Source organism: Sycon ciliatum, chromosome 2 (genome assembly GCF_964019385.1).
Source record: "Sycon ciliatum chromosome 2, ocSycCili1.1, whole genome shotgun sequence".
NCBI classification, from domain to species: domain Eukaryota; kingdom Metazoa; phylum Porifera; class Calcarea; order Leucosolenida; family Sycettidae; genus Sycon; species Sycon ciliatum.
In genome coordinates this window covers 22,467,358-22,491,758 of record NC_088644.1, presented here as the reverse complement: position 1 = coordinate 22,491,758, position 24,401 = coordinate 22,467,358, and the positions used below count along the sequence as shown (strand labels likewise).

At 45.8% G+C, this 24,401-nt stretch overlaps 1 protein-coding gene and 1 non-coding gene across 2 annotated transcripts; one reads left to right on the top strand and one right to left on the bottom strand.

Moving 5' to 3' along the window:
- The first annotated feature begins 173 nt into the window (after nt 1-173).
- Nucleotides 174-23,975, top strand: LOC135809246 (N-alpha-acetyltransferase 35, NatC auxiliary subunit-like). The gene is made up of 27 exons (XM_065322544.1): nt 174-427; nt 2,680-2,724; nt 3,550-3,698; nt 4,046-4,117; nt 4,695-4,787; nt 5,400-5,474; nt 6,079-6,148; nt 6,333-6,382; nt 6,791-6,859; nt 7,697-7,780; nt 8,396-8,510; nt 8,976-9,061; nt 9,608-9,691; nt 10,520-10,585; nt 10,928-11,019; nt 12,155-12,221; nt 12,439-12,537; nt 13,276-13,329; nt 13,757-13,881; nt 14,497-14,576; nt 14,947-14,985; nt 19,978-20,048; nt 20,243-20,308; nt 21,150-21,260; nt 21,560-21,643; nt 22,140-22,220; nt 23,249-23,975. Exons 1-27 carry the CDS (start codon nt 409-411, stop codon nt 23,306-23,308), a joined length of 2,106 nt encoding a protein of 701 aa, XP_065178616.1. The 5' UTR covers nt 174-408; the 3' UTR covers nt 23,309-23,975.
- On the bottom strand, nt 19,109-19,261 carry LOC135811077 (U12 minor spliceosomal RNA). Its single transcript, XR_010552545.1, has one exon. It is a non-coding gene; the product is annotated as a U12 minor spliceosomal RNA (small nuclear RNA).
- Nucleotides 23,976-24,401: the final 426 nt, after the last annotated feature.

Genomic DNA, 24,401 nt, shown 5'->3' with positions numbered 1-24,401 from the left:
ATTACTTGAACATGATATGAATCATGATAGATATGAAAAACAGCCCATCGCGTCAGTGACGCCACTCTCGGTCGCCATAGAGAACACGCAGAAGATGACGTCAAGCGCCCACATGTCATTATCAAAATGCATGAAGTATGAAGTAAAAGTATTATTAGTTGTGTGTACGTGTATTTTCAAATTCGTATTGGTGGAATACCTGATTACTTGGTCCACTTGTTATTCATCGCGGTGTTTACCAACATCACGACTCACGTCTTCATTAGGCGTTTTATAACTGTTGTTACCTAGTATTCTTATCCTTTCCGTACTGTTGTTTTCAACCTGGTTGGTTTTTCGGAAGGCTGTGCAATGGCTGGTGAAATGTAGTTGTGAATTGGAATCCCTGTTGCACACCCGAACAGAGGAATGGATTCGAAAATTGAAGGTTCGTGTCTAATTGTGTAGAGTGCATTCAATCTATATTCACGCACACACTATGGACAACATACCAGTTAGTTGTCGTGACTCTCAGTTTCACGCTAAAAGTCAATTTTCACACAGCAAGAATAGCTGAAGACTGAATGACAATTGACATTTTAACACTGAATGCGAGAGATCCCAAGCCAGCTAGCTAGACGTGAACTAAGCAAATGTTGTGGATTTAAAAAAAACCTGTAACACAGTGCTTGAATGGAACGTGCAAGCCATCACAGATTGGGTAAATTTCCCAGCCGTTTGGTCTCGTGCAATATGTTGTTTCAAAAGGCAGTATAGACCCCTGGTTTTAAAAACACGTTGGGCTAGCATGATATATACCCAATGAAGGCCGTGATTACTTTGTGCATAAAATTTCCGAAATTGGGCGTGGAAATGAGGCCGAGTAGGACAGTGAGTTTCAGAGGTGTTCATCTATCTATCCATCTATCTATCCATCTATCTATCCATCTATCTATCCATCTATCTATCCATCTATCTATCCATCTATCTATCCATCTATCTATCCATCTATCTATCCATCTATCTATCCATCTATCTATCCATCTATCTATCCATCTATCTATCCATCAATCTATCCATCTATCTATCCATCTATCTATCCATCTATCTATCCATCTATCTATCCATCTATCTATCCATCTATCTATCTATCTATCCATCTATCTATCCATCTATCTATCCATCTATCTATCCATCTATCTATCCATCTATCTATCCATCTATCTATCCATCTATCTATCCATCTATCTATCCATCTATCTATCCATCTATCTATCCATCTATCTATCTATCCATCTATCTATCCATCTATCTATCCATCTATCTATCCATCTATCTATCCATCTATCTATCCATCTATCTATCCATTTATCTATCCATCTATCTATCCATCTATCTATCCATCTATCTATCCATTTATCTACTATCTATCTAATTATAGTATCTATCTATCTAACAATAGGAGGACAGAGAAAGTGTTTTTACTCCGAGTTTCACGCACTAAGCGATCTTCTGATGATCGCTTAGTGCGTGAAACTCGGAGTAAAAGCACTTTCTCTGTCCTCCTATTGTTTGAACCAGCTCTACCTCTTGGTATTGAGCACTCTCTTGGACAGCCTGGAACCTCTCTGTTTTATCTGTCTATCTATCTATCTATCTGAGGCCCGCCGGAACTGATCCGGTTGGTCAGGTCGCCACCGGGCCAACTTGTTAGCCACCAACGCATGTTTTATGTTGAGGAGGTTATGTGTACCCACTATAATATACACAAACTGTATGAAAGAGGCTATGGTGTGGCCGGACCCATCAAAAACTGCATCTGGCGGTCCTCTAGCGGTCCTCTACCAAGATACATAACCCCCCAGAGTGTGCAACTCCTGATCCATCTCTGCATAGGGTCTTGGTCGTGCGTAATCGGATCTTCTGATGTCATGCGTACATTCCACACAACCACAAGGCCGGTCTGGAGGCAGGGCACCGTTGTTTTTGATCCGAGAGTACTCGCGACTCCCCGGGTTCCCCTCAGATGTGTACGGTATTATGACGCAAAGATCCGATTACGCTCGACCAAGACCCTATGCAGAGCTGGATCAGGCGCTGCACACTCTGGGGGGTTATGTACTCTTGTCTATACCTATCTATCTATCTATCTATCTATCTATCTACTTGTATCTCAACGTATCTATATCTACATACAAAAGGCACGTCGGAGGTTTGTAGAGTTTGTTGCAACTCCGAGTTCCTTGCTCAATACAATCACCAGGCGACTTGTGACACGCTCAGTGGCACTTTGCCAGTATATAAGCCATAATTTGGTGATTGTTGGTAGGTCTTGATTCGGCGCAGAAAAATTGCCGTGACCCAGTGGTGATGTGGGTGGTCACTTGGGTGAGGGGAGCTATCTAGCTATATACCTCCGTATCTCTGACTCAATCTGTTCATCTATCTCTGGCTCTTAGTCTATTATGTACATCTCTCTCTCTCTCTCTCTCTCTCTCTCTCTCTCTCTCTCTCTCTCTCTCTCTCTCTCTCTCTCTCTCTCTCTCTCTCTCTCTCTCTCTCTCTCTCTCTCTCTCTCTCTTCTCTCTCTCTCTCTCTCTCTCTCTCTCTCTCTCTCTCTCTCTCTCTCTCTCTCTCTCTCACACACACACACACTCCTTAATCTCTCTCTCTGTGTGTCTTGTGCTGCGCCGTATGCAGGTGACTGGGTTGACATCACCCAACAATTCCGTGATGCCGCTCAAGGTGTGTGAACTACTTTATTGATTCCTATATTTGGTTGTAATTTTGCACTCATACGGTATTATATCCTGAACACCGCAGCACTCTTGGCTTTGGACAAGATCACAAGTAAAATACTTTGATTTGTGTGTGTGTGGGGGGGGGGGGGGGGGCACTTTTGGTCATGGCTGTCATAGTTGACTTTTGGTGCGTTTGTGTACATTTGTTTGATTGACTATGTACGACTAAAACATGATGTACTAGTAATGGATTACTTTCTCATGTGGAGGATAGCCAGGAGATTTTAGATGCCTATGGTGTAATGTATTTCGCGAGTTTGTTTTGTAATTTGTGTAATGAGACTATGGGTGCGTTCTTAAATCCTCTCCGAAAAGTTGGAGACTCTCCGAGAGCTGTTCTTATATCCTCTCCGAATTTTAGGAGGCTCTCCCAAGCTCTCCAAGCTTCAGAGGTGGTTGAAACTTGGAGATTCCCGTGGTTTGGGATCAGCACATGCGAACTAGGCTAAAAGCCACGTGTTGATCATGAGTGTACGCATTTCCCTTTTCGCATACGCACAGCGCATACTACATTCATGTCATTCAAGGCGCTTCATATTGCTTGACATGTGCAAAATATCTCCGAATTCTTCCAGACCCATTCTTAGATTATACCAGTTTCTTCGACTTCTGTTTTCTTCTTCTCCGAGAAGCTAGAGAAATACTAAGAGAATATAAGAACGCACCCAATGTGTCATCACAATATTGTGTTATGCGTGTGTATATGTGTGTGCGTGCATGCGTGTGCGCGTGTGTGTGTGTGCGTGCGTGCATGTGGTTGTCCCTCCAGAGCTTCCCCTAGGCAGCTTACTTCACGAGGAATGCTTCGGACTTGGTGAGGCAATGAATGCTGTGGAAATCATGGATCCTAAGATGGATACCTTCTGCCAGGAGAATCGCATTGATCGCGAAGTACTTAGTGTCCAGGAAGCCAGAAAGGTTTGTTCTTTATTTCTCACAACTTAGAATGCACACGTTGTTACATGTACATGTACCACTTTCACTCTGTCGGCTTTCCTATTTTGGGGGCTAATCGTTGCATACAATGCACTCACTGAGTATTTCATGTTTTCAAGGCTTGCATCATGGCGGTTGACCTGTCGTATTTCTCTGGGTATCTCGTCCTGCAATGGTATGTGGGATTGGCAACGAGTCTTTGACTCAGGTTCGGGTTACCCTGGCCATCCTGTTACACAAGGCTTTATATACGGTGAATCATTTTGTTTATTCCACATCCCATAGCATGTAATTGCCAATCAGATTGTGTGTTTTGGTCTTGGCTACAGGATCAATTGAAAGTTTCTGACTTTTCACCTGAAGAGCAGCTGGGAATCATTGACGAGCTGCTGGCCTGCACGGTACGAACTACGGGCATCGTGTACTCTGCTTTTATGTTTCTGTCGACGCTGCACTGCATGATTATTGCTAAACATGATGCATGTAATGTTGTACACCGTGTATCGTACGAGTCCGCATTATACTTTGCGTGTTCTCTCTGCTCTCTGATGAGCTCATCTAGTGGCACTTGCTTTCCAATGTAGAATTACATCATCTATACTTGCAGGCTGCTGAGGTAGACTTTCCAGACCGATTGTAAAGGTTTTTTTGTCGGTGTGTAGCCTGTTATAACAGTCCATGTGGAAATTAAAAGCTCTGATCCAGTATATAATTCCGTCACGCCGGGTAACTATTGTATTTGTGGACGCAATTGCATTGGTGTTGGTGTGCATGGGGTGTGCGTGCGTGTGGGTGTGTTTGGGTGTGGATGTGGGCGTGTCACTGTATGTATGTATGTGTGTGTGTGTGTGTGTGTGTGTGTGTGTGTGTGTGTGTGTGTGTGTGTGTGTGTGTGTGTGCACGTGTGTGGGTGTGTGTGTCACTGTGCGTGTATGTGGGTGTGCACATGCGCGAATGTGCACAACTGTGATATTGCAGGCAACATGGCTGAGTGGTCATAATCTGGCGCAGACTGTCTTCACATGCTACTACGTACATGATGTGTCTACAGTGGAAGATGCGCTTATAAAGGTGAGTGTGTTTCTCTGAACTGTAGCTACTCAGTGAATGGCTGAATGCAGTAGTTAGTGAATGTGGAGTTGGTACACTATGTTTGAAAAGTACAGTGTGACTACTAGTGATGTAGCGTATCACACAGTTTCCACAAACGATTATTCGCTCTTATACCGATTCAACGCTCTTATACCGATTCAACGAACGAATGAATAATCTACAATTCTCCATTACCAGAGGTGCATGTTAAACCATCGATTTGTGCTCCGAGATGTCATAGCTCTCCTCAGACACTGCTGACACGGATGGGATTACCCCAACAACTGCACTGTAATGCATTATTTGAAGTTCACGTTTCCGCTGTTTGAATATGTCGTTGCCTGCTCATGCCTCAGGTCTAGTACCATTTTGAACTCTCCCAAAGCATTGCTGGTGTAAATATCTGATGGTTCTTTTTTAGCAGCGGACACGCTCTTACCATGCTTACACTGACATGATTCTTTTGTGCTGTGGAGTGAAACCTGCTTCTCCAGTATCGTGAACATGGCATCTTATATGCGTGCCATAAATGTTACGCTTCGAACAATTTCTAATTTTGTACCCCCCCCCCCCCCTCTCTTTTTTCGGCAGGCTGCTTGTATCGGAGTGTTGAAGTGCTGCTACTACGTCCGTGAAGTACTTATCGCATCAAGTGTCCATGAAGATGTAAGTCAGTTGCTGGTGACTGCTGGCAAGGTGGGGGACGTTCGTTGACGCTGGCTTTCCACTTGATAGGTGACAGTCGTAAATATTATATATTCATGTACATGTAAGACTCTAATACCAGTCAAGGCTCTAATTAAACAACAGATACCAGCCACGCGCTGCAAGTAGTTCTCAGATCCCAGCCACACGCTGCGAGTAGTTCTCAGATACCAGCCACGCGCTGCGAGTAGTTCTCAGATCCCAGCCACATGCTGCAAGTAGTTGTCAGATACCAGCCACGCGCTGCAAGTAGTTCTCAGACCCCAACCACGCGCTGCAGGTAGTTCTCAGATACTAGCCACACGCTGCACGTAGTTCTCAGATACCAGCCACATGCTGCAAGTAGTTCTCAGATACCAGCCACATGCTGCAAGTAGTTCTCAGATACCAGCCATACACTGCAAGTAGTTCTCATATATTAGTCACACAGGCCACACGTTCCCAGAGTCCAGTCAGATACAACCCTAATATCAGTCGTTATTCTTTCAATACACAAGCTTCGGAATTGCAAACAACAGCAAGAAGTATTGTGTCTGTATGTGTCTGTGTCTGTCTCGGCGCGCAGGAAGATCAACAGACGTCACTCTACCTTGGCTTTGATCTCTTACGAGAGCTGCCGGATCGCCGGGCAATGGGTGAGTCGCCTCAATTGCTCATCCATGGATTTTCTATGGGTGCCCAAAACGGACATGGTATAATTCCCCACCAATTGTCTTGCTTTGTTGTGGAACATGTTGTGGATGACTTAAGGCAGCCTTGTTTGTAGAATTGATTCTTGTATCCTACTTACTCTTCTTTTTTTGATGTATGCTTTTGTAGCTACTTTGAAGGATGTGGAAGTTGATGTGAATCGCCAGATTCGCCACTTTGTAAGTTAATCTGTCCACTGTCTGCTCAAGAGTGGTGAATCGTATTTCAACCTGCTTGTTACATCATGCACCTGCTTTAGGCGTAAAACTCTGGTGTAGAGGTCTCAGTCCTCATGTGTTAGACTTACCTGTCTTTATAAATGTAACTCTCTCTCTCTCTCTCACTCACACACACTCACACGCACGTACACACACACACACACACACACACACATACACACACACACACACGCGCGCGCGCGCGCGCACACACACACACACACACACACACACACTCGTTTCATCCCCTGTCCTCTTTCTCTCTATCGCTCGACTACTCACTTGGAAAAGTAGCTGTTCCCATGCACGATTACTTGCGCCGTAATTTGTCTACCGGTTGGTGTGTTCTATGTGTTGTCTTCCATTCAGTCCAACCCACAATCACAGTGCAAGCCCTTCAGCGGAGCACACTGTTGTACTGGAGCGAATGCTGACAATGTGAGTGATGTGGCGATGCACTCTTGCTGGTTCTGTTCTGCTGTCGCGCGTCAGACAGTTTACAATGATGCTGTTAATGTTTCTTCCCTGGTGCATATCAGATTGTTCGTTTCAGTCCCGAGTGGCACTGAATGCAGCCTCGGCTTACAAGTCAGTGCTTGATTGCAGCAGCTGATATGGGATGTGTGTGAAGTTAGTTTTTATACTCATCATCATCAGCCCTTTAGCGTTGGCATCGGCTTCAGCCTAGCCTTCGCTTGGGCCACACCCAATGTTAGGCAGGGTACCAGAAGAGAAGGGGAGAAAAGAGAAAAGAAAACGAAAAAAGGGCAAAATATAGGTGAACAAACACTTGATCATATGCATACTATTCAAAGACATTTAACAATGCACCACGCTGGTGCAGTAATAGCACATTGCAAGTAGCCGTAAGTTAGACCTGTTCACAGTGGTACACATATTTCTTCTCGATGATATCATTAACCAGTTGACGCCACCCGGATCTCGTGCGCGCAATTTCACGCAATCTGCAGAGGTCTGCACGGTTGTTGAGCGACCTCCCGATACTCGTCGGATCATTGTGTAGGACGGTCGGCAGCTCTGTTCTTGGTCGGCCTCTGTAGCCGGTTGTCTGGTCCCGCACACTGAAGTAGGCCCGCATTGTTGCATGCGCTGGGACGTATCCGTCCAACCGCAAGACATGGCCGAATAGAAGTTTTTATCCTAGGAACAGTATAGTGTGTACAAAGTGTAAAGTGAGGACAGAGTGCCGTACTAAAGGTTTTCTTCACTGTGGCTTTTGTGCTTTATTTGTGGGTTTTCTCTGCTCTCTCGCAGCTGGATCAAGTCCGTGCTTTGTTGGCGAGGATTCGCTTCATCAAGCACCTTTTCGGTTTCTGTATGCACTCAGAAAACCAGCAGGTGAGCTTATCAGAGTCGGAGCACCCAAGGTTGTGACCATGTTCTCCCTCAGGAAATGTGTGAAAGCTACTACATGTGGATGGTATCATCTCCTTCCCATACTGTACCTTGGCTGTCCCCAGGCTAATAGATGGGGCGACACCATTTGTTGGTGTTCTTCCTCCTATGTGTTGTTGTCTCTACTTGGTGAAACTGGTACTGTCACGTTTGTTACAATGCCGCTCTCGTGCCCTGAGTTTGGTCCTTGTAACCGTCATCCTACCACTTTTCTCTCCCCCCCCCCCCCCCTTTGAACTGTGCTCTCCCCTCTATGATCATAATCACTTTGAGGCAGAAGAAGACATGGACTTGTCATAACATCAGATAACAACCCTAGTCAGTTCTGTGACACCTGCTTGTGTTGCTTGTCTGTACTCGCCTGTGCATGTGGCACATGTTACAGCAGCCAGTGGGTATGCATGCCACTGCCACCTTGGTATATGCAGCTGTGTTATACTAAGGCGCGTGTGTGTGTACCTCACACACGCATACATGTGCAGATACTTGGGCAACTGTGCTGTATTGCTTGTTGTTGAAGATGTGATAGTTGCAACTGTCCTTGCCTTCTCGTGTTAGGATGAAGTTCGGGCAGAGGCAACAAAGGCATTACAGTCGGCGATGGAATTGCTGCCAGAACTGAACAAGACGCTGGACTTCGGCATTAAGCGTGCGGATGGACCGCCTAAGAATGGTGAGTTTGTGTGTGTGTGTGTGTGTGTGTGTGTGTCGTAGCCATTGTGGTGCGTTTCCCTTGCGGTGTGAAGAGCTTGTTTCTCTGAATTGGGTGGCGTTGAACTGACATGGTGTGCGGGTAGTCACACGTGGTGTTCTGAATGGGTCGGCGGTATTATCCACTCACAGTGACAGAAGTACAGTATGTAGCTACTAGTTTATTTTCTCCGTGTTGGTCGTGCTGCGTGCTGACAACACATCTTCTTGTAATGATGCGGTGACATTGCAGTGCATGCTGCTGCTTGTCTTACCTGCTCTAGCTCAGAACAGTTCTATGCTGCTGTACCAACCGTATGGCAGTGTTCATTTCAATGTGTGCCGTCCAACTGTGGTGCTAATATCAACTGCATAGATTTCTTCACATTCGAATCGCCAAGTGTAAAATAATAATTATTGGTGTTTTATGGTTTTGTGTGTATTCCAGCATTGATGCTGGGCTTTGAACCATTGCTCAATGAACGGCTTCTTCCCCCGTCGTCGCGATCGCCGACTTTGTTATCACGTACTGAAGTGAGTAATTAAAAAAATAATTTCACGTCAACGAGAGAGCTTGGAAGCTCAGGGCCCTACGCTATGCTTTTTTGCAAAAAAAAGCATAGGGATGTTATAAATTTTTCATTTCTCTTATTTTTTTTAAGACAACCTAGGATTCGAAGCTGCACTATCGCCCTGCATGCATTCCCCTGATACACTTCGCATACATACTCATTCTTCCAAGTTGCTTCACGTTATGATCTTGCATTTGAAAGCCCGATTGGAATATTGTGACCAGCTGTCTTTGATGGTACGGGACAGGTACGGGATAGCGCCAGGCATGCCGACGGCACAAACACACAAACACGGAATTAAAGCTGTGTGGACCCTGGTTAGCGCTAGACGTTACTGAAGTAACGTCTTTTGCATAGCTACGGGAATAATTATTACTATTGACGTGCTGTGACGATGTTGTCCAGCGTGAACCTAATCTAGCGCGCGCAATCCAGTAGAACTCTGCGAAGCAGATGGCCTGACTGTTCTTCACCTGTACTTGTCATCTTGTCTTCCCTGTCCCTGTAGGCTATCGAATTCTATTCTAATATTATACCTGAGCTAAAATCCACCATATCCATTGTGGCCTTGCCAAGTCTATCAGCGTGTTTGGTAAGTTACTAGCACTGGCATGGGTTCACTGTTCTCGAGATCCTTCTTTCTTTCCATCTTCACTAGCCTGACTACGTCCAGCAATCCATAGTAGTACTGTAACACGGGTAACTATTGCGACGTAAAAATGTTTGCGAATTTTGCGAGAGGCCCCGAATCGCAAACTTTGAACAACGCAAACTCGCGCCATGTAAAGTTCAAAGAAGTATGTATTCACTATGTATGTACATGTATTCAATATGTATTCAATCGCCAACATTGAACAGCGCAAACCAGTCTCAATTTGTAAAACGCAAACATTTATTGTCGCAAACGTTACCCGTTTTACAGTGGTTATGTCTATCGAGATAATTCTTTCTTTCCATCTTCACTACGTCCAGCAATCCATAGTAATAGGGGTTTTTTTTCATTTGACCCGACGAGACCACGCGACGCTTGCAGACCACAGCACAAACAGTTCACCAGCCGCACTCCACGATAGCAAGTAGGTGTTACTCTTGACAAGTCTTGTTTTCGTTCCACGAAGATAACGGGAACTCATCAGAGGAGAAGCAGTTGTCGTATTGATGGCTTTTCCTGCAAGTTGTAAACCGTAGGTGGTGTTTTATGGTACGCTTTTCTCAGCTCGCAACAATTCTATAGAACGTTTACGTTCTATAGAATTGTCTGATGATTGCCTAGCGGCATGAAACTCAGAGTTACAACCAACCTGAACGTCCTCCGCTGAGTCTGCTATGAACGTTTACGTATATGTACCCGTATGCATATGTGTGTGCATGCACACACATATAGGTGTAAAATGTGAATTTGTTGCTGTTGCTGCTACAGGACTGCTTTTGGCAATTCTCATGGCGCCGGCCCCTGCCATCGGTGATATCAAGGTCCTATCTGTTGGTGAGCTGCATCCTATTTTAGACTCTTTGCTGCAAGCATTGTTGTTGGGCACAGTTGGAATGGGCAGTTTTTGGACCGTCTTGTCGGTCCCAATCACCCTCTTTGTCGGATTCACGGGACTTGACCCTGTGTTGCTATTTTCTGTGTGTGTGTGTGTGTGTGTGTGTGTGTGTGTGTGTGTGTGTGTGTGTGTGTGTGTGTGTGTGTGTGTGTGTGTGTGTGTGTGTGTGTGTGTGTGTGTGTGTGTGTGTGCATGTGCGTGGCGTGTGCGTGGGCGTGTGTGGGTGTGGGTGTGTTTATGCTGGTTGTATTATGTGTGCCTGTTGTGCACTGCCTCCCCAGCATTTCTTCTTCATGTTTGACATGAAGAAGTGTGAGCAAAGACTGCGCGACCACTGCCGTGCATTCTGTAATCCACCGTCGTTGATTGCAAAGTAAGAGCCTATGCTGTGTGTGTGTGTGTTTGTGTTTGTGTGTGCATGCACGCGTGTGTATGTGTCCATGCAACTATAGAAACACATAGATGTCGTGCATGTACATCCAAGCACATGGCTGAAGTTCTTCTTTCTTACGACTTCAGTACACACCTGGTGATCGTGACTACGTGAAACTCGGAGTTGCAACATAGCTTCCCCTCTCTCTCTTAGCTCTCGTGTCTTCCTTACTAGAACTATTCTAAATTACTTCGCTGATTAGTTGTGAATGCAGCAAGACATTGATGGATCGAGCTTGGCAGCTAGAGTCTTTTCTTTGTTTTCCCTGGGCTCTCACATATCGGCCATAAGAACACGGGCACTGTCTGTGGCATTCGGCCACACGGTTTTTGTCTCGGCATCTCTACATTATGGTTGATTCATATGGTGGTAAAACACACACCTGGCAATACGGCGGTAAATACACGTCTGCCCACATGCGCTGAGCTGCGCGTTACTCTGGCACAGAGCTCTCCTTCTCACCACCACCACCAGCATCAGTTCGCGCATGGCGCCTTAGTCGATGCATGGTTAGTGGTTAGATTACATTAGATTGAATTTTGCGCATCGTCAGTTACAACTTATTCTGGCTAATAGGGATTATGTGTTGTTTCCTTGACTATAACTTCTTGACTATATTACTGCCTGGAAAAATATCTACTAGCAGCTAGCAAGATTTGGCGATGAACAATTTCTGGAGTACTGTGGGCGAAAGCAGCTCATCTTCAGCATAAGTTTCTGCCTGGTGCTGAGAAAGCCATCATGGCATGTTGTAGCTGGTTCCCCAAGCGGGATTCACAGAAGCTTTCTTTTGCGACGAGATGCGCAGTGCTGAAGTGTGATGCAAACTTGCGAATTTTACTCCAGTGCTGCTCAATGAAATCCGATCACGCAAGTCAAGTTTGCGCCGTGCACCATTCCGCAGCCCAGTGTTTGCAGGTCTAGGGCTGCGCAACGCCCGGCGCAGCATACTTGAGTGACTCAACTAGATTTCATTGAGCAGCACTGTAGTTTCTCCGGGTTGTCACTGAAAGCTTCATTTCCATTGTGATGATTGTAATTCGGGATTTGCTGATTCCTTCTTTTGGATTTGTAGAGTCAGTATATCTAGCAAGCCGGAAGTGTTGCCCCATCTTCGTGAATTCTTCGGTCTGCTGGGTCAGGTATGTGTCCCTGGGCCATGGATCTCGACCTGTTGCGCGTCACTCCCTGTGTTGCTGGCATTTATAGTGTGACATTCTGTCGATTTTCTAGTTCTTGATTATGGCTTAGGAATTTCCAACTCTGGACATAAAAGGAGAGCTGACCATCTGATGTGACATTTTTTTAAGGCTTGCATTTCATGTAGTTTGGTTGGTGTTGTTTGTCTTCGGTGTGCAGGTAGTGGACGAAATCGTCCATGTACTATGCATGCAGCGTTCATGGCATCGACAGAAGCTAGTGGGTGTGATGGGCAAGTTGGCTACGTTGCAGGAGCAGGTGTGTGCATCTGGAAGTTGCTTGTTGTTGCTCTTGGAATTTATACCGTAACTCTGTGTGCCGTGTAACCCTGGAAGTATACTCGTGCTCAGTTCCAGCGCTGTAGCAACATTGCCAGCAATCAGAGTAACACATGTACATGTATGTGTATGCAGGTGTGTACATGCATGTACACGTACAGTCGAATGTCACTTATCCGACCACTTCAGGAATCAGGCATGTTGGATAACTGGATATGTTGGATAACTGATACTTCAGTATCATTTTTTATGTGCATAATTATATGGCTGGATTTCACTGATTTATGTACACAATACCCAAATATATTCATGCATATTCATGAATTGCTCTATGTACACATACATGTTAGCATACTTGACCACATCTACTTCAAGTAAGTGCATATTACACCGTATAATAATTATACATTTTTTTAGAATTTTACTGTTGAGAGTCATAAAATTACCACTCCCGGGCTTGTCGGATAACCGACGTGCTCGGATGACTGGCGACCGGATAAGTGACATTCGACTGTACTGAGTATGTCACACTATTATGTACATGTATGTCACACAGTAGATCTACTACATGTACATGTATAACTATAATACTACTAATCTCCGTATACATGTGCTGCTACCGGTATAAGTGTATATCCATGAAAATGTACTGATGTACCAGCTTGCCTGTCCATTCACTTCTCAGACCCTTGTATTCTACTCTGTTTGGTTGCTGCAGGCTGAGAAGCTTGACCTGACACTCACTCGACTGCTTGCCACCAGTGATCCTGAGGTATGGCTTGTGGTGACCTATTGAATTATCCATGATGATGGGCGTACTGTGATGTACAGTGTGGTAAAGAGTCTACTAAAGACAGAGTGCATTTGCTGCTGCTAGCGAATTGGTGTTTGAAGAGCTATGGATTGCGCAACTACATGTACTTCGAAGTACATCCTTGTACATTGACATGGCGGCATGCATAAAGATACATTGAATCTTTATGCATGCTGTCGGTGCTGTAGATATTGGAGATCGCAAAAAGCCTTTCCTTCACTTCTTTTCCAAGTCAGGATTTTCTGTCATGGGGCCATGCAGATGTATTTGATGGACATATGTCTGTGCTACTGTGTTCTGGAATATGTGTGTGTGTGTGTGTGTGTGTGTGTGTGTGTGTGTGCACGTGTGTGGGTGCGTGCGTGTGGGTGGGTGTGTCCCTCAGTACCAGCACAATGGCTACTTCTCTGCATACGTCTTGTGGTTCATACTTCAAGTTCAAATCCACTACATTCTACTGCCGTTTGAGCTGGAGCTCTACAGTGTTGACGAGTACCACTATGTGTTCTGGTGAGCTGCTCTGGGGGTTTGTTATCTTGACAGTGGAACTACATGCACTATGTTATAATCATTCTGAAGCGTATGGTGCGTGTTGTCAGAGCTGCCATGCACCCAGACAGACTAGAGTGATAGCAGTGCCGACAAACAGCCTATGCGCAGGCGTGTATTCACTCAGTAACCCCCCCCCCCCCCCCCCCGTCATAACAGGTTCTATTTCCGATGTGAGGACGGTGAAGTGTGGCTACAAAATTAATGTCAAGCAGTGTAGATGAGAATGAGCTACGCTGCTGGATCCTCGATTTGCTGGCTGAAGTGCCCACCCGCGCCAAAATGTAATATGAATCCTGTGCATTTGAAGTTGAGCAGAGCTTTTCCGTGCACGATTTTGATGGGATGACCAGGGAGGCCCACACGGAACGAAAAAAGCATGAAAATGATGGTACTTTTGACCAAACCCTTATCAACAATAGACAAATACTATTTTGCAATAAGATTAAGGACGAATAAAGTTAATTGACTGGTTTTGTTTCCTCCTCTAGTTGTATTTGATACATGTTGCACTGTGCCATGCATTCCTGAGTCTCTTCTCTGCTACCTTTGCACATGTATTCCCATTGCTTGCAGGTACGCAGAGTTCTTGTTTGGTTGGATGGGTGGCTGTTTCAAGGCCGCGATGGAGGTGCAAAAACGCAGTGAAGTGGCGGGTGAGTGTTGTGCGGAGGCACAGTGTATAAATAGTGGCTCAACGCCAGCACTGCTGACTGAGCTTCAACACACCTCCCATGTACTTTGATAAGTACAAAGAAAACCCGGATGCCTAACCAGCTTCTGGTTACGTTGGAACGGGTTGTTTTTTATGGCCATCAGTCCCATCACAATGCCCAACCATCTGGTGGTTGTTGTTGACGAGGTTCAAACTGATCACTCTGGTCGCATGATGCCCTGTAGCGGGGGAATCCTGTAAGCATGCCAGCATCCAGGATATGTGGTGTGCCTTTCTGACTATACGAAGTGGTTGGGGGAAATTTTTATTTTATTTTCTGTACTTGTACATGGCCTTGTTGTATTGCTCAGGTGTGAAAGGTAGTAAGAAGGCCAAGACTGCAAGAAAGGGTAAGAGTGCTGAACATATACGTACAAGTAATTTTTTTAGACATGGACAGTATTTGATGACACGTTCCCCAATAACCAGTCTGGTGAAGGGTAGCTTATCTATGGCCCTGTTGAACAAGTGGGTGATGTTCTTGCGTATACTATGGCTGTCCGTATTAGCAAGACTACAGCAACTGTACTCATGCTCTGAAGAATTCCCAATGGCAAACCAGGCCACTAAGATGCAACTGTACACAGCTTTTATGCAAACAAAATCGTTCGCATAATTATGGACATAAATATTCCCATAACAAAATAGTAAAATACCCCGGTGAATATGCCTTATACACCTTGTACGAGGTGATTTGTAAAAAAATTACATCAAAGTAAAAAGGCTATTATCCCCCCCCCCCCCCTTGGTGAATTTTGAAGGGTGTGTGGTCTCATTCTGTCAATCTGCATGCCCTCTATCCGCGTAGAGTCTTCTCGAGCTCACACCACAAAAATTAGAGACACAGCATGAGGTTACTTTACATACAAATTTCCACTCATATAAAAGTGTGTACACAATTTTACAAATCAGTAAAATAGGACCTATCACCAACACGCAGCACCTGAATTTGTCAATAAAATTGCAATGGGACATCGAGATAGGTCTGAATCAATTTACAGGCAGATAAATCAGATGGGCGTTGTAGGATTCTCAATAAATATGATATAAATACGGCAATTCACAATAGGTCATAGCTATGGTTTATTCCACTCAAGTTCTCAAATGTTCACGACAACTCGGATGGAAGCCTTACAAAATTACTGGATACCATGATAGTCACGGAGTGGCACTAATTCGATAATCACTGATTCGGTGCTGGACCAGAAGATGAAGTTCCGGACGGTGGCGCAATGGCCGACAAAACACACACTCGAGAAGATGGAAGTGAGCTGTGACCCCGGGGCGCAGCATCGACATAAGACATAACACATGAGGACAGGTATGGACGTGGCTGCTCGGTCAGAAGAACCCCAGCAGGGTTGGCCACACCAGAACATGCTGATTGCATAGCTGTAGTGGTCAGCGTGGAAACTCGTGCCGGGAGAGATGTGCTGGAGATACAACTGCTGGCGGAAGAGGGTTCAGATATGCAGCGGGTGACAGCCTCGGTTCACGACAAACGGTAGTACTTGCCATGACCGGCAGTCGACCAGAAGAAAGCACGCAGCATTTGGACGTACTTCGCTAACTCCAATTCGAAGCGATATGGAATTTTCGACTGGATTCCGGCCTTGTGTGGTGTGACTATGCAAGCATCATTTTGCTGCTCCCATACTTTGACCTTAGTGTGCAACGTCATGTGCGAAACGCGTACACCAATCATAGAGAGCAACTGCGATGCTTGCCGGCCGTCCATTGGCAGTGAGCTATCATGCATCTGCCCCACTGCCCGCTTTAAAAGCCCTTCCCGGTGCATACCGACAGTGCCGTGGCTTCCATATTGTGCATCATCCCCAAGGCGAGTGCAGCGATTGACAATCAGCTCCTTGACTATATCGTATATCCATATCGAGTGTGTTGGGAGAAGACAATGGACCACCCTCTATGAGTGCTTCGCCGTCAACACACAACATACTAACGTTACGCGGCGGCAACTCCGGTGCTGGCAACCTGCCCTGCTGGATTTCTACCAAGACACCGGAGTTGGCCAGCCCAGACTCATACGTGCTGTAAAGCTGTTTGCTATTTTCATATGCAGCAACAGCGTCAGCCTTCGATTTGAAACTGCCTTTTATGACTGGAGAATGAAAAGCACGTACAGCCAAAATTGCTGTTTTCTGACCTTCACCTCTGGCCACCCTCCAGCAATGCATGTGACTACCTCCGCTTGCTGTGTTGTGTCAGCCAGTCCCTTTCGAATGGCTCTTCTTCTCTTCCTGGCTGACTTTTGCTCCTCACTGGACCTTCTCCTCCTGTGATACTGCTTCTCTTCATCCAACTTGAAAAGACCAGAGCTGGCAAGTGAACCCTTAGAGCAGCTCATCATTTCCAGCACAGCCGAAAACATTTCCATTGTTCGTACTCAGCATTAGAAATCTTTCCTGCTTGCCATCTGTTCTTCCAAGTTTCACATCCACTGCAGTGTTTTGATAGCACCTCCACGTCCAGAACCTGTCCTGTCTCATAGGACACAACAGTTGGCATACCAAACATTGATGAGAAGCCGCGCTTCATCCACGTTCCATCGGTGCTAACTGCAACCTGCTCCGGGTGAGTCTCTTCATTCTTCCTACTCCCTCTGACTGTGTGGTAGACTGAGGGTCGGCCTCGGGGATCAGCTCAGGGTCTGGCCTGCCGTAGGGCACGCTCGCAGGCGCTCAGACGTCCTTCTAGTCTCCATTGAGAGATATTTTACTGCATCGATAACAAAATCATGAGTGTCAATCTATCATTGACGACTCACAGCACGGCGGAACAAAACGATGTCGCAAAACGCTGCTGATACCTATCTACTACTATACAATGGCAACTCACTAATCTATCTATTAGACTAATAAAAACACTACACCAGAAAAAAGGAATCGTCCTCGACAAGGATATTTTACTCAAATTGTAAAATAATATGCCATGTAATTTTTTCAAATCACTTTGTAAAGATGTACGAAATCCCGTAGACCCGGCTGGGTGTTGAAAGTACAGGACCCTAAACGTGCCCTGAAGGCGTTCAATACGACAGCCTTTTTCCGGAAGGATCTAGCTACAAGTAGTCATTCCCTGTATCCGAAGTGATGAAACTGGAAAAGTGATTTTCTTCCATTGATAAATGGGCTAAATTTTCAGAATGCACATGTATCAGTACCACCAAGAGTACATAACCCCCAAGAGTGTGCAACTGCCTGCACAACCTCCATGCAGTGCTGCGACGGCAGAACTTCACATCACGTGACATGGTTCAAAAGGTTACACTGGCAAACAGTGCAAAGTGACCACAAGAAAGTTGTACCCAAAGCTGGGTTGCGCACAACCCTGTATCAATCATGCACAGAGTGCAAATAATGTGTACGGGTTCATCACGTGATGTGAAGTTCTGCCGTCGCGGACCTCATAGCTGGAGTTGCACACTCTTGGGGATTATGTACTCTTGGTATCACACAATGAACACCCAACCCGTCATTTACACACCTACGGGATTCTGTACAATGTGCATCAGGCTTGTAGCTAGTGGGGACGTGTAAACGTGGCCATGGATCATAGTAAGGATTTATGAGCAGGTTAAGCATTGACATGATTGTTGTCGAGCTGTACATAAAATCAAGAGTACATAAACCAGAGTGTGCAACTCGGGATGGTTCCTGTGGGAGCGTAATTCGTGCAGTACGTCATTTCTGACGGCATGGTAAGCCACAGGTACAGTGAAAAGTTGCGTAAGGGCGCGTTCAGACTACCGTGAACCCCATCAAACCGTGAATGCCGATAAACCATGAAGGACGTTCACACTACCGATAAACTAACGTTACCGGTACGTAAGTTTAGCACCTCTCACCGCGGCGCTGAGAAGGGATTTTCCCTTTTTCACAGCGCGCATGCATGCCTGAGCACTTTTTTACTGCCGGGAAAACTTTACTGCCGCAGCAGCCACGGCAGTAACACTTTTCCGCCGGTAACGTGCCAGTAACGTCACGTGATCAAGTCACCATGGTAACTTTTCCATTCCGTCACTTTTTATCGGTAGTCTGAACGCGCCCTAACCAGTCACGGTGGTGCAGGTCACTGAGTTTGTCCTGATTTCGGTTTTTGGATACGGATAGCCTGGTGAATTTACTTGTCGGTGGATGTACGCAGCGTACACAGTCACACAAAAACACTGAAATCCTGAAACAGGACGTCTAAAATCAAGTAAACTTGGCTGATTTCCGGGCTATGAAACACGAAAATTTGAGCTGTACGCAAGTCGCGGCTTCTGACCTCATCAGGGTGACGTAGTGCATGAACTGCGCTGTTTCAGATCTGATATGCACAATTGCACACTCTGTTTATGTACTCTTGATAAAATGCAATGAACTGGAAGTGTTGTAGCTTTACAGACAGCAGATGCCAGCCTCTTCCAAAGGCAACTTTGGAACCTTTCTTTGTTTGTTTGATCGGAACAGTCGGGGAGAGCACACACAAGGGCGTCCCGCAAAGTAGGCGAGTCAAACCCAAGGACGCTCTGAACCCCGCCCAAAAATAACGTTCGTGAACAGCGTCACGAAAGCCCCACGTCACTAGGGCTTGTTATTTTCCTTACTCATTAGTTTAAGGCAAAGATGCATGGCACTTGGCCAAATTACTATGTAGTGCCATTGAGATGAGCGGATGTAGTCACAGAACTTGTTTCCATGGAAATCACAGCTATTTGAAGCTCAGACTTCACTTGCCCTCCAATTTGCTTTTCTTGATGACTAAACCTTGCCATGCTTGGCAGTATAAGTTTCCGGCGTATGCCGACTGCCAGTGAACCTCTAACCCAAGCCATTCATCGGGTCATATTTCTAGGCTGCCATCTTGCACATATTTTCTTGTACATTTTTCCTTCACCATGCCCACCATGACCAGAAGAACTACTGCACTCCAGCCTGTGGTCCTGGCGCACATTAACCATGTGAACGTGCCAAAGGTCTTGATTTGGTTACCATGGCAACGAAATGCGTTGCGAAGGGAATCGTATCTAATAATCGAGCCACTAGATCCAAAAAAGGGAACAAACAGTTTGCCCATTTGTCCATGTTCCACTATTGCCTTGTCACGAAAATAATTGTGACATACGGGTGCACAGAGCTCCCGGAATGATCGACTTGTGGCTGTATTTTCGCGGTATGAACTGAGAAAACACAAGTCGAAATTGTCACGGCGTGGACTGAGAAACACAATTCTAAAAATGAGAACGCTGTGTTTGATGGAGATCCCGTTTGTTCCCTTAGCCTGCTGAACATGTGCGTGTGTTTGTTTTCTTGTTTGTGCCATGTGATCTGTTCGCTCAGTTGACCGTGAGAAGGAAACTCGGATCTTTCTGGTGCACGGCAAGCAACTGCTGGCGCGAGGATGCTTGCGGGTAAGCCATGCTCTGACGGATGGCTGCTAATTAGGTTCTCACAACTGCTAATCAATCACCGGGGGAGGAGGGCACTTGGTGGTACATGTACTGTGCCAGTTTGCTGTACTTTAAAGCTCACGTGTTGCCCGGCTGAACAGAACAAGTCTCTCAATGCGTCCGCATTCCCGTGTTCATGTTCCTTCCCTCTGTAGGTCATTGAAGGCATGCACTGTGCCAAACGAATGGTGAAGCCAAACTATCCCTATGGTTCTGAAGAGGTATGGTTTTTTTTCTCTCTGTCCTGAAGATGGTGTGCTTGACAGTGGAGTGACTTATTTCATGCTTCCAGTGCAACACATTTCACTTCCGCCACCATACCGCTGACCCCAGTCATTGCACTTGGCTTCAGTGTTCACAAATGTAGTATCAGCAACAGATTCAACAGACATGTGTTGCCTGTCGCTCTGCCTCTCTCTGCCCCCCCCCCCATACTTGCCAACCCAGCCAAAGCAAATCCGCTAGTCACACACCCAGTTTCCCTTATTTTGCTGGTTTTTGCCAATTTCGGCCATTTTCTCTTTCTTGGGGCAATTTTCGAGTGTTTTTGCGTATTTTTCTGCAATTTTTGGCAAATTTTTTCTTTCTTTTTATTCATTTCTAACCCATTGCTCATTGGGGGACCAAAACCTGAGTTTCTTCATTGTCAGATCGCCCCTACATCATGTGCATGTATGATTCTGTGAAATGCAGGGCCGCATGTGCCCTTATCACACCACAAAACAACCTTTTTTGAACACTCATGGTTCAGTGCCAATACCGGTAGTTTTTCGATCAAAGTCAAAAATCCCCGGCATGCCGGTAGTTACCCTAGTTATCCGGTAGTATACCGGGAAAACCGGTATGATTGGCAAGTATGCCCCCCCCCCCCTCCCCCCGTTGTGCACCACACGATAGTCTCAGCAGTGGAACTACAAGGACAAGTGGTGCCGCTTGGTTTGTGCTTGCGTGTCCGTGTGTCCGTGTGTGTGTGTGTGTGTGTGTGTGTGTGTGTGTGTGTGTGTGTGTGTGTGTGTGTGTGTGTGTGTGTGTGCGCGCGCGCGCGCGCGCATTGCATTGCAGACTCGGTTCTCACACCGCTTCCAGACCCTGAATACGTTTGATCGTCCACAAGCGCTGACATACGATGTGTACCGGGAGAAACATGACTTCCGTGTGGTCATGGAGCAGGATGTGAGTATTGTTCGTTTGATGTTTGAAATCAAACTACGGGTGTCCGGGTAGGTAGTCATGTTGATTCTGTTCAATACATAGAGGAATGATTTCAAATTGTGGGGTGGGATGGGACTTTGGTCATCGGTACAAGTTGGATCCCTGTCACACACTCACTCGGGAGTCATGTTGTCAAGCGCTCCATGTATTGGTTACTGCAAGTGCAGCTGTCTGAAAACAGGCTGCTGTCATTGATCGTCCATTGAGATTCCTGTACTGCTGTGCTTCTTCTTCTGCTGGTTTCTGCTGCTTTCATCTAGGCTGCTGCAATTATGTCGGCTGGAGCTGAGGTGTTCAAGGCAGCATGCGAAGTGTTTGAAAAACTTCCCCAGGACGAGCCTGAGGTAAGACGGCGGCTGCTGATCCTCTCGGTGTGATGCGATAATGATCATAATGTGGATAGTATTCATCTCAACGACTTGCCAGAAGAATTATTCGAGACAGGGAGTTATTCAGGGGGAGATGCGGGGGTATTATTTAAAACCTTTCGAACATCATTATTTTTTGTACTGCAGTAGAAAAGACTGTGAACAACACCGAGCGATCTGTGTGATGTCACATATTTCCCCCTGTAAACAAGCCCCGTGGGATTTATTTGAGAGTCGGGATTGTTGATCATTGTGGACAGAGATTCATTCATTTAGTCGGGAGAGGGGTTTAGTCTGGCGGGGATTTAGTTAGAACGCGGAAGCGCGGTATGTGCCGTTGTTCCTTTCCTTACAGGACATGTGCCTCAAAACTGAAAACTCCTGTACTATGCAAGCATCACACAATCATACATACGAGCAGGTCCCTGCAACTTGTGCAAGTGCCTGATCTTTCTCTCGTTTTTGTGTTCAGGTTTCTAGTTTGTTGAAGGTTGCCAAGGCCAATCTAGTGGTGTGCAAACTGTTGAGCAGCGGACACAAGAAGGAATCAACGGTGAGTTTGCCTTTTATGTGCTGGTTTTGCACTGGTGCTGCCGGCTAATTTCTTTCGCAGTGAATGGCATTCGAGGTGTTGCAGTTGATAAAAACATACTTCGAAGTAGAAAATACACGTATTACATGTATCTACCGTATTTTACCGGTTATAGGTCGACCCCCGTATCTAGAGGTCTCAATTCTGCGTTTTAAAGTTTTCACCCAAAGAAGCACTACTAACCACTCCCTGCTACTAACACATCGACAAATCATGTAAACATTCCTTATTGGAGGGTGTAACGTCCCAATCCTTGAAAAAGACCAATAAACTGGCAAGAATGTGTACACATGGTGCACTCGTGCATGCAGTGCAGGTCATTTTTTGTAAGATACTGATAGTTCGCGGTTATAAGTCGACCCCCACCTTTCTCCTTCTATTTTTAGTCGTAAAAGGTCGACTTACAACTGGAAAAATACGGTATACGTCGTCCACACCAGTCTAGAAGAACAGATCGAAAAAATTTCTGAACCAAACGGTTTCGTTCCCTTCTCATAATGGGCTTTTTGTTTGTTTGGTTCGGAAAATGTTCGATTTGTTCTTCTAGACTGGTGTGGACGACGTAGAATTACGAGATTCCCGTACCCTCTTTAACGTACCAGATCCCCATACTGTACCCGATAGAAGTACATCTACCAGATCGCCGTACCCGGTAGAACTACCGTTCCACATAAGCTGCTTAGAATTGCATGTTTATTGATTACATGTAGCTTGAAATCTGCGTGTAGCTTGAAAATTATTATTGCATATTTCAAGCTAATTCACAGACATGCATTATAATTTAAAATACGTGTGAGTGCAAGACAAGTATTGCTAGTGGCCGAAATGTGGCTCCCAGTGGAAGATGAGTGTGTGCATCATTATAGCGTGAACATGCTTGAAGCCAAGAATGTGGCAATAGTTTGCAGCAACCATGCACTTGGGCTTTGTGTTCAGCTGACTTCTGCATGTACCGGTATATCTCCCTTGCTCCTCTGTTCTACCTGTAGGAATCTCCACAGTTCGACTTCTCCACGCATCGCCATTTCCCGATTATACGACCGCGGTAGTGTTTGGTAGAAAGTGCTGACGCCCTACATCGATGTTGGTGGTGTCGACAAGTCTGGGAGTGTGCACGTGTGTGTGTATGTGTATGCGCTCATGTGGGAGCACCCTATTGTATTGTAAAGTGTACACTATTTGCTGTCTGTGAGCTGGTCTCTGTGAGCTGGTATTAAAACCAGTTAACAAGCCTATTGCTCTCCCCCCCCCCCTTCCCTCGCCCTCCGTTGTAATTAAAAGTCCCGCTGTCCCTGCATGCCGGCAGTAGCCGTAACAAGCGACTGTTGTAACACTACACGCCTAAACTCTCTTTCATGCCCGTGACACTCGCTGTTGCTGTTGATGCTGCTTGATTGCAGCGACTCTGCTGTATGTACAGTGTAATGTTAGTATGGTACAACGTTACTTTCTCCGCAGCACTATACTGCATGCACATAAGAACAACAACAAAGCAAGACTTACAGCGATGTTGTTGCGCTCTCCTGTGTACATAGTACTACATACCACTGTTGACTAAAGTCTCTAAATGTAACTATCGTTCGTATCCGTGTATTTTGAAGTATTTTCTTTTGCCGCCGCGAGCTGAAACTTGCAGTGCAGACTTGTGCCCCCCGGTCCTGTGTCGACCATATTATGTTGTGTGTATCAAGATCTAAATTGAATGTTTGAGATTCACTTGCAGTGTGGAGTGCACGCCTGAAACGTGAATTGGTCAGTGGGACCTGGAAGGTACATGGCAGTTCAGGGGCGTCGGAAGGTATTCGACATAATCATTGGTGCGGCCATGAATGGGTGTAGGGTCCGGGGTCCTCCCCTGGAAAATTTCTAGGGAAATTGGGCCCAAATAGCCCATATTCCATTGCTTCAAAAATCCAAGATGGAGTTATTGGTGCGCCTTTGACCAGACCTGCCGCACCGGTTCCGACGTCCCTGTACTGCTGTAGACTGTAGTTGCATGATCAACAGTACTTCAAGTACAGTACAGGACTTGTACAATACTAACGATCGGACATGAGAAACATCGGCCTTGTTATTCACGAGTTGTCGTTATTTGCGAGATTGAAGAGTATGCAGTCTGGGGGTTACTTGGTCTGAAGTTAG

Bases quoted from the DNA above. Each gene is read 5' to 3' on its own strand.
- LOC135809246 (XM_065322544.1), top strand. The intron at 6,149-6,332 runs GTGAGTCGCCTC...ATGCTTTTGTAG, and splicing joins GCCGGATCGCCGGGCAATGG to CTACTTTGAAGGATGTGGAA. The intron at 11,020-12,154 runs GTAAGAGCCTAT...TTGGATTTGTAG, and splicing joins CCACCGTCGTTGATTGCAAA to AGTCAGTATATCTAGCAAGC.